Here is a 14,578-nt window from a genome sequence, read left to right as displayed (position 1 = left end):
TGGTTAGAAATACACAGAAAAAAAGAGCAAGTGACAGTCTTGAATCTTGGCCTTGTTTCAAGTATTACTCTAAATTTAATCTTCCCCGGTTGACACTGTTTAACTCCTTCAGACGGGAATCTAGCGGGCAGCAGACAGGTGCCTTGATCTCTGCCAAAACTACCAGTAGAGTTATTTCAGAAATCATTTTCTATTATTATGGGTTTGATGCACGTGGGTGGGGAATATGGATTGCAGGAGGCATGTGAAACTAAAACTTCAATTTTGAAATAAGGCTATTTATGTAAATGTAATTATATAACTACAGTACAGTAAGAACTATACTGAGAGTCGGAAAATGAGTCATTTAAAATAAGATAAAAACGACTCATGTTTTGGTAGCTTAGGCCCAACAGGCAGACCTATATGAAACTTTCTAGAACATAAAGGGAACTTAAGTGACCCAAAATGTAAAGCCCAAGTTTGTTTTGATCTTAGTTGCTTCAAGAAGACCAATCTGCCCTGGGACTCCTTTTGAAATGAGGGCCTGTGAGAATTCCAGGGGGTTCTGCCCCGGGCACAGAATGGTCGGTCCTGTTTAACACGGGTGATGGCATAGTTGTGAGGCAAATGGATTGTTTCACCAAGCCTGTGCACACTCACTCACAAGCCAACCTAGAGTGATGGAAACAGAGTGGTGTGGATGCAAGCCACATATGTAGAGAGGATGCCCCAAACCCTGAAGGGAACCCAGTCACGTAAGGCTCTTGTGTTACGGTACTCCATCCCGGTACACCCTGGAAGACACGGAACTCTGCATTTCCACCAAGCCCCCCTCCAACCCAAGCTGTTTGGAGACTAGGAGCCTCAATTGAGACTAGCAGCACCATTCCCGAACATGTGGTTAAATGAAATGAACCTTTTGAATAAGACGCTAGAAATTGCATTTCAGAAGCCTCCATGGCTTTGTCAAGTTAAATGCGAGTGAGGATTGGGGTGACAAGGAAGTGTCACAGAGCGCAAGACCTTCTTGAGAGGACACCTAGTCCTGAAAGAAGCCCCCGGAGAGGAGGAGGTATTCTTAGGGAACACCCAACTTTGACCATTTAGCAGCCAAACCCAATGTGTGATGTTTCTTGTTAAATCAGTGATTTATGTCGTTTAAAAACCATTTGTTTGTATTATTTACTGGAAGTAGGTATGTGGAAGTCAAGAGGAGAACTTAAAAGAGTTGGTTCTCTCTCTCCTACCACATGGGTGCTGGGGACTGAACTCAGGAAATGAGGCTTGGTGGCAAGTACTTTTACCCACTGAGCCATCTCACTGGTCCCATATCAACCTTTTAAATTAAAAACACGCAACTGTCTGGGTGCAGTGGTGCGAGTATTTAATCCCTACACCTGAAGGCAGATCTCTGTGAGCTGAAGGCCAGCCTGCTCAACATTGTAAGTTCTAGGCTAGCCAGTCCTTATTTCAACCAACATCACATAGTTGGTTCAAGATGGGTTAAGACAGAATTTACAAAGTCAACAGAGAAGGTTCCTTATATTAAAGATGTTTGAGCTAAGTACAGTTTGATGAGCCCAAACTCTTACTTCAAAAGAAGACAGGCTGAGAGAGAAGCACTAGAAACACTCACCAAAGGAAATATGCTGAGGAAGAGGGGATCCCCACAAATCCACTGCCGATCAAATGTCAGCCATAAACGCAACCTTGATGACAGTAGACACTCAACCTGGTCCCCATTAAACTGTGACATTTCCCATGCCTTTGTGGGCTAATCCTTTATGCCAGGTTTGAAATGTAGGCCTGCCAAGTCAACTAATTAGTACAGAACCAAAGCCCAGCTCAAGATGCTGACACATAAAGATCAATGTACTGTGGCTTGACAGTCAGGGGGAAGTGAAAGACTGATCCAGAACTCCGTTCAGAGCCCATCTGCAAGCCATAAACTACGTTTTCCTCAAACAAGTCTGAGCTGCATATTACCGAGCACAACCCTAAACACTCAAGTCTTTTACTCTGAGTCTAGAAATCTGAAACAAGTGCTCCATTATAGAACTCCCGACACACATTCCATAGTTGTTGGGTTTTTTTTTTTAATAAAGTTCGTTGTTCTAAACGTTCATTTACAGTAGCAGTTCCAGTTAAAAAGCAAAGCATTCCCATAAAAGATAACACACACCCACAGTGGACATTTCTCCCATTTCCTGCACTGCGGCCTCGGTTCAGATACCACCAAATAATAAGATCCTAGTCAAAAATGCAAGCTGCAACATTCCGGCTACGCTGTTTCTTGCGACCACAGCATTCCTAAAATGAGCATGGGCAGAGACAGCTCATGCAGAGCACTGAACCTGGAAGCAAAGGCGGGGAGCGACAAGGCCAAGTCTCAGAGATGCCGCTTCTTACAGACGCCATCGGCTAAGGTGCTAAATGGAGAAGAGCTCAAAATGTAACAGCCTATCAGTCTCCCTGCCTCTCCCACGCTGCCCGTCAGCACCTCAGTTGGGCAGGGTGTGTTCTCTGAAGCACAAAGTCACAGTAAATGCTCAGAGTGCAAGAAGAGTTCCCAGAGGGAAGGACCGGCCAGAGTAGACAAGGCAACAGAGAGGGATCGTGACCCTCCATGTCAAGAGTTGCCTACCAACCCCAAGGCAGCTCTGCTTTCGTCCGCCTTCAGCCTTGTCCTTCTGTGCTCAGTCGGAGCAATAAATGGGGTGAGTCAAACTATTCCTCCAGCCCAGATCTAAAAGTGTGCATTTGACTCCCCGGGGAACAGCTGCCAACGTCTGGAGATAATTTTTAACCTAACAGGTACAAGGATGTAGCAAGAGAGGCCATAATGCCTAGGATAGGCCTCACACTCATAACAAAGATAGGCCCAGCACAGCAGCTTCTAGGCTAGGAAATCCAATTGGTGTTCCAACTGTGTTAGTCACAATACCAACATGCTTATACTATAAAGCAAATTTAACAGCCTCCCTCCAATAAGGAAAAGCTGGAATTTCATGATGTAAAGAAAAGATTTGGGGTTCAGCGGTTAAGAGCACTGGCTGCTCTTCCAGAGGTCCTGAGTTCAATTCCCAGCAACCACATGGTGGCTCACAACCATCTGTAATGGGATCCAATGCCCTCTTCTGGTACATCTGATGACAGCTACAGTGTATTCATATAAATAGAAAAATAATAAATTAAAAAAAAAAAGATTTGCTCTTTTTTTATTTTGTGTGTGTGTGTAAAACACATGCAGGTAAGCACTGGGGGTGGGGGGGGGCGCGTGCGCACACACACAAAAACCACATCTGTGCCTGGTGTCTCCTACAGTCAGAAGTAACTCTGGAACCAGAGTTACCGACAGTTGTAAGGGGCCATGTATATGCTAGGAACCAAACCCAGATCCTCTGCAAGAACAGCAAGTATTCTTATCACGGAGCCATTCTCCAGGATCCTAATTTCATGTTTAATGTGAGCATGATTCATACCAAAGGTAAATGTCATTCTCCATCTCGTAAAAGGATTCATCTCATCCTTGATGATGTTAAAGGGCTAACCCTCAATGGGACAGAGTCCAGAGGTGAGCCTTTGCGAGGGACTTACTATGAGTTTAGGGCATGGAGCATGGAGTGTGGAGAAGGGACACCAGGAAGCACACTTCTGTTTCTGTGTTCCCCAAGAAACACAGAAAGAAGAGCTCACATGAACAGCAAGGTGGGAGTTACCGCTAAGACGAGAGAGGCCTCCGAATGAAACCTACCTTAGCAGGATTTTGTTCTTACATTTCTACCCTCTAAGAATATGAGCTAGTTACCAGAGAGCTAACAACAGAACTTAGGAGAATAGATAGCATTTGGGCTTTCTTTAGTCCTTGATTTCCATGACAACAGACACAAGCAGCCACAGGCATTACCATGAATGATAGAACACCACTGCACCACCAACTGCAAAAAAACAGTCAATTTCTTAAAAGCACATCAAAGTAAGTTAAATAAAAATTGAATGGCAAAGAAAGATATTTTTAAATGGGAAAGTTCCTTCTCCAAGAGTAAACTATTCTCTTTTAAGTACTTGAAACAAAGCCTCTCAGGGGATGAGGCTTAATCCCTCAATAGGCTTTGGCCTGAACTGTGTCCTCTTCCCACCCTGAACACTGGGCAGTTGAAGTGAACTGACTCACAAGGTCCAAACATGAAATTCTCACCTTCCAGGACAGGGGTGGACTGGAGAAGCTGTTCCTTGACCTGATTAACTTCTGCTCCTTTTCCACACACTGCAGCGACATAGGACATCACAAGCTTGCTGGCCTCTGTGGAGGAAAAGAGCCATGTTACTCAATTATAAAGAATCTTTGAATCATACTTGGAGAGAGGATTCACTAGCTGCATTTCCAAACATCTTTATTGTTGGGTAGACATGTTTTGGAAACGTTTTCAGCTATGCATTTTAAGCTGACATATCAACAATTCGGTTAGAATACGGCTTGCACTTGAAGCTCATTTCTGAGCTGTTAAAAACTAAAGCTAAGTTACACGGTCAACAAAAATCTCAGGAGAGTCGAATTCAGAGCAATCAAGCACATACAACTATGTTCTGCTCATGATTCAAGCCAAAAATAACGTGGGCATCTGTACATCTTTGCCAAATGTAGTCCTGAAGTTTAAAAGAACTGTTTTCCTTCAAAATAGTTTCTGAGTCAAATCAATGTGTTTTGATCAGGTCAGGCTGATTACTGTTCAGTTCCAAAAGTGAGCAGCTAATAGGGATTTACAATCCTCGGGCACAGTCATTTTTGTACATTTTATAAGTAACCCTGAAAGTCAAGCTGATGAAGAACCCACTACACAGAGATAATTCTTAGCTAGGGTGGGGAGAGGGACAAGTTCCGTTTCTGTTTGTTTTATTCTTCTTGCCAGTCAATGACTCTTGAAACATGTTCTACCCAGAACCAACCCCTTTAACCCTTGATTCCAAGGGATAGCCTATGGGCATGTGTTCAAAGAGAAGGTGATTCAAGGCCAAAGAACGTGGATCCTTAGTGAGGAAAATACACACAGCGAAGCAAGTGTCCCTATCAAAGAGCTTCTTAGAGCCCTTATTGTGCTCCTGCATGTTGCAGAACTCCAACAGGACTCTAGAATGCTTTCCTTCAGGTTTATTTGCCATGGAGTCTGCCCATGGGTCTAGCTCCAATAATCCATTGTCAACATCTGGGAAATGTTCAACTAAGAGTCAGCAGAACAAAATGCACTGGTCTAGATAGTTAGGGTATGCAAATCTAGCACTGTTTCCAATCTTTATTTGGTGCTACTATCTATGGGCAGGAAACCCTTCTCAGATATCTGATGATGCACCTGCAAATGGATCAACTATGGCTACCCTGGCATGGCTGTTTCTCATGAGAAGCTTCATAGATAGATTAGAGTACCATCTCCTCAAGGCAAACAATGGATGAACAAGCTGAACAGTATGTGAACGTGCATGTGGACACCTGAACAATATAAAGAGTCAACTCACAGGAAGTGAGAAACTCCAAGGATCTACGTAGGTCATAAGGCTCTGGTGTCCTTTGGGAGGACTAGCATGTATGGAATGAAGAAAGAAACAAACTGGGGGAGTCTTAAGAACTTTAGTTAGAGGGTGAGTTAAATCTCAATTCAAGGAGTACAGTTAAATCTCGATCTAGTTTCCTTTCTGGGTAATCTAAATGGAGCCATACTTCTCTAGTAGTCTATGATGATCCACTGTTGCTACCTCCCTTTAACAACCATAAAAGTTCAGTGACCTTTTTATCTTTGCAAGATCACATGAAATAGCCTTTATTCAAAGTCCCTGTGTGGTTTAAATAGGAATGGCCCCACAGACTCCTGTGTTTGAATGCTTGGCCCACAGGTACTAGCACTATTGGGAACTAGGGCTTTGTTGGAGGAAGTGTGTCACTATGGGGACAGTCTTTGGGGACTCTTATGCTCAAGATCTGCCCACTGTGGTCCACAGTCTCCTTCTGCTGCCTGAGGATCAAGATAAAAACATTTTGGCTCCTCCAGTACTCTATCTGTCTGCATGCTTTCCCACCATGTTTCCCACTGTGATGATAATGGACTGAAACCTCTGAAACTGTAAGCCAGCCCCAATTAAATGTTTTCCTTTATAAGAGTTGCTGTGGTCACGGTGTCTCTTCACAACCTAGCTAAGCCAGTCCCCAAGCACACCCCACTATTCTCAGGGATTTGCTGTATAATTGCTGTATTTCCCTTGAGTCTTTGGTGGCCAAGTGTGCCTCTGCCCTTGATCTGAACTGACATTCCTCTCTCTAGATCTGATGGATGCTGACATCCTGTCTGCTGGGCACTGCCCAGGATCTCTAGAAATGGTGTCTACATCTACAGTCATTGTCACACTTCCTGGCCCTTCCTCATTTTCTGCCTCCAGAGTACCATTCTCTGCTCCACTGCACACTAATACACTCATATATACTAGGGATTGTCTCCTTTTTTTGAAAGAAAAAAAAAAGCTAGAAAACTGAATCTATTTATAGCAAAAAATTCTCTTAAACAAAATATGCTTTAAATAAAATAAAAGGGTAAGTTTTCTGTTAGTTAATCTAAAATAAAACACACACACACATACACACACACGCACACACATGCACACACATACACACGCACACACATGCACACGCACACACGCACACACATACACACACACACACACACACACACACACACACACACACACACAACAGGCTAGGTTTTTTATTCTGGTAACTGGAGCTTTCTTCAGTTAAGCTTCAAACTTGAGACTCAACCACAATGGCCCCTCTGGAAACCCTGTTTTGGTCCAGATGAATCTGGGGAAGAAGGGAAGGTGATCGAACAAGAAAGAGCCCACTGGTGACAGTAGACCTGATGTGGCCTCTCGGAGCCCGTGGATGGCCCAGAAAGAGGCAGGATTGTGTCTGGAAGCAGATCGTGTGGAATATCCACTGGGTTTACATCACCTATTACAACACACGTAAACCTACAGAACCTACTGACCGGTAAAGCTGGTCTAATTCAATGGAGGTAGGCACTTTTACTACCTTTAAAATATACTTAAACAATCCAAATAGTTTTTAAGTATATTTCAAGGACATAACTCGTTTTAACGATTTATTTCTAAAAGTATCTATGCTTGCATTCTTAGTTTCCTTAAGGAATTCTATCACACAACTCATTTTAATAATTCATTTCTAGAGACAGGAATTAAAAATAAATTACTTTCCAGGAGAATAGGGAGAAGGGTTGGTGGGTAAAAATGCTTGCTGCTCAGGCCCAACAACCTTGGTTGAGATCCTTGTAGCCCATGCAGAAGTCACAAGGTGGAGGGTAAGGGGCAACCCCTGGAGTTGTCATCTGACCACCATAACATGCCCTCACACACAAATACATGCACATTTTTTTTTCAAATAAAGCCAGGCTGTCTAACAGAAATAACTCCCACATTTTTTTCACTGACATACTATCTGATCTTTAACACAAGTAACTCACAAGACAGCTGCTACTTTTAAAATCACCATTAAATGTAGAGACAAGCCTCATGGCCATGCTGTTTTCACGCCTCGTCATGCTGGGACAGGAGAGTACACTGATCACACGAGGCCTTCAGCCTCCTTTCCCTTAAGCTCTAAAGTTTGGATAAATCTGAATCTGTTTTCGAATCTTTATGTATTTATAAAAACTAAATCTTCATGTAATGACCCCTATAAAGGAAACATACAGTGCTAAAGATAGGGAAGAGTTAGACATCATCCTCCTTCAAAACCAAGTTTTTTAATTACTGACTGGTAAGTCTACAAATAGAGTCTTAAACTTGGCAAAATGTCACCAGACAGCTTAGAATCAATGAAGACTGCATCATGTAATCTAACCCAGTCATATTCCAATTTATGTCTACATGGAACTTGAAGTTCTGTCAGCAGCTAGACAAAATATGATTTTCAAGGCCAAAATCTCTTCTCATAGAACACAGTAAAGCATTTAAGGTTTCACACATATTCTGTACTACCAGACCAGTAACCTATAATAAGATACTTCTAGCTCAGGCTATCTATGCCATAATCCCTACAAGGAAAAGAGCTTATAGATAACTCATTCTGGAGACTTTCAAGGATTATAAGGGTAAAAATAACTAACTTGTCTGTATTCTTTGGCACTTGGCCTTGGGTTTGAATAATGTTATTATACGTGTCCCCTAACCAAAAATTGAAGTGAATTCACATACAATAATTTTTATTGAGAGAACATTTCATATTGGTGGTAGGTGAGTGAAAAAGGAAAAACAAAACGGACGTGTGATCCTGATCATGGGGTTCCCTAAGGCATAAGGCCTCTGCATGGTCACCAAGTGGGCTCTGCTTGGGTTCAGTCTCTCTCAGGACTGGGCAGATGGAGCTGTTAGTATGAGCAAATGCATTTTAATCTTTGGGTCACAAGCTTTAGTAGATTGGTGTAAGAGTTAGTAGACATCTGCAAGAGTTGCATTCACAGATGCATGAAATGGCATGCATGTCACATAAGGTCAGATAAGTCTCTCTCTCTCTCTCTCTCTCTCTCTCTCTCTCTCTCTCTTTCTCTCTCATGCACGCACGCATACACACACACAGTGGGGGCAAGGGTTCTGATTTATTTATCTACTGCTCTGTCCTCTTGATTAAAACATCAAAGTTGTTCTAGGGACCCAGCTGTTTGTTACACAGGTCTGGTGTTTGAGCGACATTAAGAGTAAGAATGACTGCCAGGTGGTGGTGGTGCACACCTTTAACTCCAGCACTCAGGAGACTGAGGCAGGTGGATGTCTGAGCTCAAGACCAGCCTTCCAGTACAACCAGGGCTAAATAGTGAGATCCTGTCTCAAAAAAAAAAAAAAAAAGAACAAACAAAAGTAAGAACACTTATAATAATGAAGCCATATTTGTGTTCAATGAAACAATCCTTCTGCTACTGAGAAGGACATCTCCTTTAGAGTCCTCAGGGCTTCGCAACCCAGCTACAGAATATCCAAACCAATCAGACAGGCAACCAGGAGCTACATCAATGAAAACAAAAGATAAGAATTTTTTGGTAAGAAATATAGGCATGGGGCCAGCAAAAGAGCTTAATGAATAAAGGTGCCTGCAGCCAAGCCAGGCAGCCAGTTTGATACTTGTGACACACATGGTGGAAGAAGACTCAATTCCCACTGGTTATTATTCTCTGAACTCTACACATATGACATGGCACATATCACACACACACACACACACACACACACACACACACACACACACACACAGAGATAGAAAAAGAGAGCTGGAGACTTTACTACAAGAGGAGAGTGCCTTGTAACATTTTCACTGAAATAAAATCATACGTAATCTACCTCTTGGGAGAGCCGCAGACTCTATGGTGAGTCATATAAAATACATGTGTCAGGAAGAAGCAGAATAGCATGGTGCATCTTAGCCCTGAGCCTGCTTAGTTTTTCTGCCCCAGCATGGTGTTTTCAATGCTTAAGTCAGATCCTCATGGCTGCAGTCAGAGAACTACCGCACACATAAACTGGACCCAGGTCATTTGGGGTCTTGATGAGCAAGGTAGGCTCCAAACTCTACAAGCAGACAGCTGGTGAGCTCCTATAAACTGATGTGCAGAATGTGACCATGTCCTAGGAGGCATGCGGATCTGACGGTTCCCTCATGTGCTGCCTCCTGAAGCTTGAAGAGTTTGTGCTCCCGCTCCAGAAGCTTGAATAGTTTGCCACGAAGGATCTGAATTCATAGGAGTGAACTCCACGTTCACTGCCTTGAAATAGCTGGGCACTTTTAAAAGGCATGATGAATTTTTTATTTAGCACAGCAGTGATGAATTAAAGAGCACCCCCAAAGCACTCAAAGAGTTCATGCCTCTCCCTAAAAGCCCATATTATATAACCCAGTAGCATAAGAGCATCTCCAGTGTTTATGACTAATAACATCATCTGCCAAGGGGTTTTTATGGCCCAGTTAAATTAATTACTTCATATAAAATAAGCCCTCTGACACTGCATGGCAGTTCTGTCTGAAGTACTAAGTATAGATTCTAAATAAAAACACTCTTTGTAATGTACATTTTAGACTCTTTGTAAGCGACGATTCTATTCCGTCTCATGCACCTACTAACGAAAGTTGAATGGCTGCATGTGTGCAGAACTGAAATCATTAAAGTCGTGAGTGCGATGATGTGCAATCTCAAGTGTGGTCTGGCTTCTCTCCTCCCTCAGAGTCAAGATTAAAACCCCTTCCCAAACTCCTCTTAATACAATCCCTATATTCAACCTCAATCATTTCATTTTCTCATAAATAATTCCATGAAACAGAGACTTTTAATGCACACAAATCCTGGGCTTTATTGAATTTTAGAGTCTAGTAACAACTTAACATCCTAATCAAACTGGAGGCAACTTTCCTATGATCAATTTTAAAAATAAACAAACACGGAAAAAGATACAATGACCACCAAAACCTGAGTCTCCACAGGGACTAGATGTCAGGATATGCCGTTAAGATCTGTGAGAAAGGGGCTTAGAAGTTAGCACCAACCAAGAGTGCGGCTGAGTGGGTACGAACAGCAGCTGTTCTGCAGTATAGCAACACCTCTCTCCACACCACAGGGTTGGTAATAATGGTCAGCTAAGGCACACCACCTCAGAAACAGACCAGATGTTTCCAGTAACCTCGGGATAATGTAAAAGACCATCCAAGGACCTAGTCCTGCGGAAACAGCCGGCCTACTACCAGTGGACTGGAGGCTTCCAAGAGGTGTAGTTATGACAGTCGTTTTGAATATGGGCACTCATGTGAACTTTTGGACTCTGTATGTCTCTACATCTCCTTTGTTTTAGTGCTATCAGTCAGCATGGCCTCTGACTCTGAACTGAGGCTGAGAACCCTCCAGCTTCGGGCTGATCGGCACCTACGCTGTGTGCTGCAAATATGACAGTCCTGCAAAGCCACCCTCGGTTTCCAGACACTGAGGAAGGAATCCATCCAGGAGAGCAGAAATGGAAGAAAGAACCACAGGTGACAGTATGGCGGCTACTAAGTAGAAACCCACACACAACAAAGCAAGAGTCCCCTGCATCCATGGAGTGAGGTGGGTTTTCTGCTTTTTTTTTTCTTCTCAGAAAGTGTGAACGCCAATCTTCTGAATGAGGCAGCACCATCCACCTCTGCTGTGTCTTAAAAAAAGTCACAATCCTACCAAGAGATGGAACCTGGCTTCGGGAACGAGTGGCAGTGTTCAGCAGTTCTGAGAAGGGTGCCCTACACTGCTGGAACTAATTAGGAGACCGATGACTTCTTAGACATATGCTCAAAGGTGACCACAGCCCATTTCCAAATGACTCACTTAAGAACGCAGGGATACAGGCGGAATACCCTTTTAAAAAGGGCTTTAGTCACAAAGAGGATCGAATAAAGAATTCCTTCCAAGAGAAAACAGAAAGCAAGCTCTGAGAAGTGAACTGGTGGACTGCCGGACGTAATGAGAAAAGACAAGATGAGAGAGAGGCAGAGAAAGTACAGACACCTGCTATAAGGGCTGCCTCCCCACCAGATAAAGACATCAAGCAGCTAAGCCAGCATGTCAAACGAAAGCATCCTATGCCTTTAAAGCTAAAGAAATAAATAAGCAAATGCATCAATATTAAAACTCTGTGTTGTTCGACACCACTTACACTGGCCATCCTGAAGAGTCAGGATAGTGTGGGGGCTTCGAGGAAGTAATTTCATTTCTTATGAAAGAATAAGAAGAGACAAGTAAAGAGTAAGCCATCCCCACGGCGACTCTTCATGTTAAAGTTCCCATCATCTAAACAGTCAAAAAAACAATGTCTATAAAAGAGACTGGGGTAGACGAAGGGGACAAGAGACTCCTTAGAATGGCTATGAATATCACTCCCGGGAAATCACAGCTGGGTGTCTTGGACTAGAAGCTCTGTGTGAACAAAAAGAAAGGAAGAACAACCTCATGTTACATATTTTCTAGAGACAGACTGATGGAAATAGACATGGACCTGAATGTAAGGTACAGGAGAAGATGGTATTAAAAATACTGACAGGTTGGGCTGGAGAGATGGCTCAGTGATTAAGAGCTCTTCCAGAGGTCCTGAGTTCAATTCCCAGCAAGCACATGGTGGTTCCCAACTATCTGTAATGGGATCTGATGCCCCCTTCTGGTGTGTCTGAAGAGAGCGACAGTGCACACAAATGCATTAAATAAATAAAAAAAGATAGATAGATAGATAGATAGATAGATAGATAGATAGATAGATAGATAGAGTGTTAAAAAAATACTGACAGGGATACCTCCATAATGAGGTTATGACACAATATAGTCTAATTCACTGAGGTCAGAACAGCAAAGAGAAAAGAAAAATCAAATCTGCTCTACATATGATCAGTCTGAGATGAATCAGAACCGTTCAGGTGTGCTTATCCCGTAGTGATGACACAGATTAAATAAGCAATGCTAGGTGGAAGTAGAAATGCAGAAGATATTAGAATAATTAGAAAAAGAATGTGAGGTTACCTAAGGAGAGACTACAGAGCGATAAGTAAAGATGTCTCTGCTCTCTCTGCTCGTGACTGTGGATACAATGTAACCAGCTCTCTCAAGCGCCCCGGACTTCAACGGGCTATAACCTGGAAATCTGAGCTAAAACAAACTTTTCTCCCTTAAGATATTTTTATCACAGCTGCAGTAAATGTAACAGAGACATTCAGGAAACTGCTGAACCATTTTGTCTCTCAATTTCTCCATAATAAATATGCTGCCAAGCACAGCTCAGGGTAAAATAACTACGACTATGATGACCCAAGTATAATAGTAACTGAGAGAGTGCAAAACAAGGACGTGCTAATTCCTCAGAAGTTCAACAAGAACAGGAGCGACAAAAACGTGAGTTTGTCTGTTTTATAAAAGATCTTACATGTATGTTTGAAATAATCTTGTCACCAATACTAGCTTGAGGTTGGATATGATGGTAAACACTGAAATCCTAGCATTTGGGAGACAGAGGGAGGTGAAGAAAAACTTACTAGTTGAACCTGTAAGTCAAATACAATGTTAAAAACCCTCCATCACCACAAGGGGTTTAGCCGCCCCATGAGGAGGGTTTCACATGGGATGGCCTATAAAATCTCTTCCAACCTATGACACTATGCTTGTGTGACTTGGGGCTTCCTGAATTTCTGCCCCTTCAGCACCTACACCCTGTACCACACCTAAAGAAACCATGCAGTGTGTCTCCAAAGGGCTCGAGTAAAGACGTTGGCCACTTACCTCACAATTCACTGTTCATTACAGGGGGCTGTGGAAAAGGGGTGCCCCTTGAGAAAGCGCAAGGAGGCAGCATACAGGAAAAGCCATCCTGAAGCTTGAGAGGGAAGCTTTTGAGGCTGAGCTAACATGGACTCAGGCGACTGCACAATTGTGAGGAAAGTTTCTTTTCTTGATCAGTGAGGACTCAGAAACCATTAAGTCTAATCATTAAAATAGCATACAAGATGGAAACACTTACAGCCACATTTCTGCATACTCAGAGGAAGACCAGTTATGAGATTCTCATCTGAAGCATTTTATAGAGAAACATGAAAGTCACACCCTCCCCCAACCCCCTTTGCCCTTCTGTTTCAACAAAGAAACAGAACCAGTCTTCTCCTTTCCCAGTTTGTATGCAGAGTACTTCCAAATCGTTCCAGAACAAAACCATTTCCTCATTCAGGACCACACGGAGCGCTTCTATCAGAAGCGCTGTCCAATATCTACATAATCTCAATTCTTTAGGATCAAAAGACTCTAGAGCAGTGGTTCTCAACCTGTGCGTCACAAACCCTTTTGGTGTTGGGGCAGAGGGTCAAATGAGCCTTTCACAGGTGTTGAGTATCAGATATTTACGTTAAAATTCCTAACAGTAGCAAATTTCCAGTTATCAAGTAGCAATGAAAATAACTTTATGATTGGGAGTCATCACAACATGAGGAGCTGTATTAAAGGGTCACAGCATTAAAAGGCTGAGAACCAGTGCTGGGACTTACACTGGCCGGCACCTCGATGGCGCCTTGACCCCTCACATGAGAGAAGAGTTGTCCACAGAACACCAACTGTGGCCATCACAGCCCCTGCACAGCAGCTGTGGGCACCTGGCTCTTGAGGGCCACCTGGCTCCTTTCCAGCTGCCTTTCAGCAGCATCTGCCTTCCCGAAAGGGCCAGGTCTGTCTGGTGGTCTCACCTGTTTTTCCCGCTCCACTCTCCCCAGTAATGAGAATGCACTGATCTTTATCTTGATCACGGAGGGATCTGTATGCTTCATCCGACAAAGCAAAGCTGCGAGAAAAAAAATGCAGGGGGATTCAGCTGGTTAATATGTGCTTATCTGGTAACTATGGGTATTTTAAGGGCCTCTGTAACTTGCTTCAAATGATCACATTTTATTTCTTGCCAATTTTTGAAGAATACAGATCAATATATCCATCTTTTCTGTCCCATTTACCTTCTCCCATGAATTCTCTACTAAGCAAATAACACTGATTTATTTATTTTA

At 42.9% G+C, this 14,578-nt stretch overlaps 1 protein-coding gene across 15 annotated transcripts in view; it reads right to left on the bottom strand.

Annotated features, from left to right (window-relative positions):
* Positions 1-14,578, bottom strand: part of Myo1b (myosin Ib) — a 161,712-nt gene that overhangs the window by 68,440 nt on the left and 78,694 nt on the right. For all 15 annotated transcript variants that reach the window (XR_015628381.1, XR_015628383.1, XR_015628382.1 and 12 more), the window contains 2 exon segments: positions 14,267-14,361; positions 4,181-4,285 (listed from right to left, as the gene is read on the bottom strand). Coding sequence is in view for 12 of the 15 variants with exons in the window: in NM_001432365.1 (NP_001419294.1) it covers positions 4,181-4,285; positions 14,267-14,361 (200 nt within the window). In the remaining 3 variants the exon portion in view is untranslated.

This window comes from Rattus norvegicus, chromosome 9, assembly GCF_021556685.1.
Source record: "Rattus norvegicus strain SHRSP/BbbUtx chromosome 9, alternate assembly SHRSP_T2T, whole genome shotgun sequence".
NCBI classification, from domain to species: Eukaryota; Metazoa; Chordata; class Mammalia; order Rodentia; family Muridae; genus Rattus; species Rattus norvegicus.
This window is presented reverse-complemented; position numbering and strand designations above follow the sequence as displayed.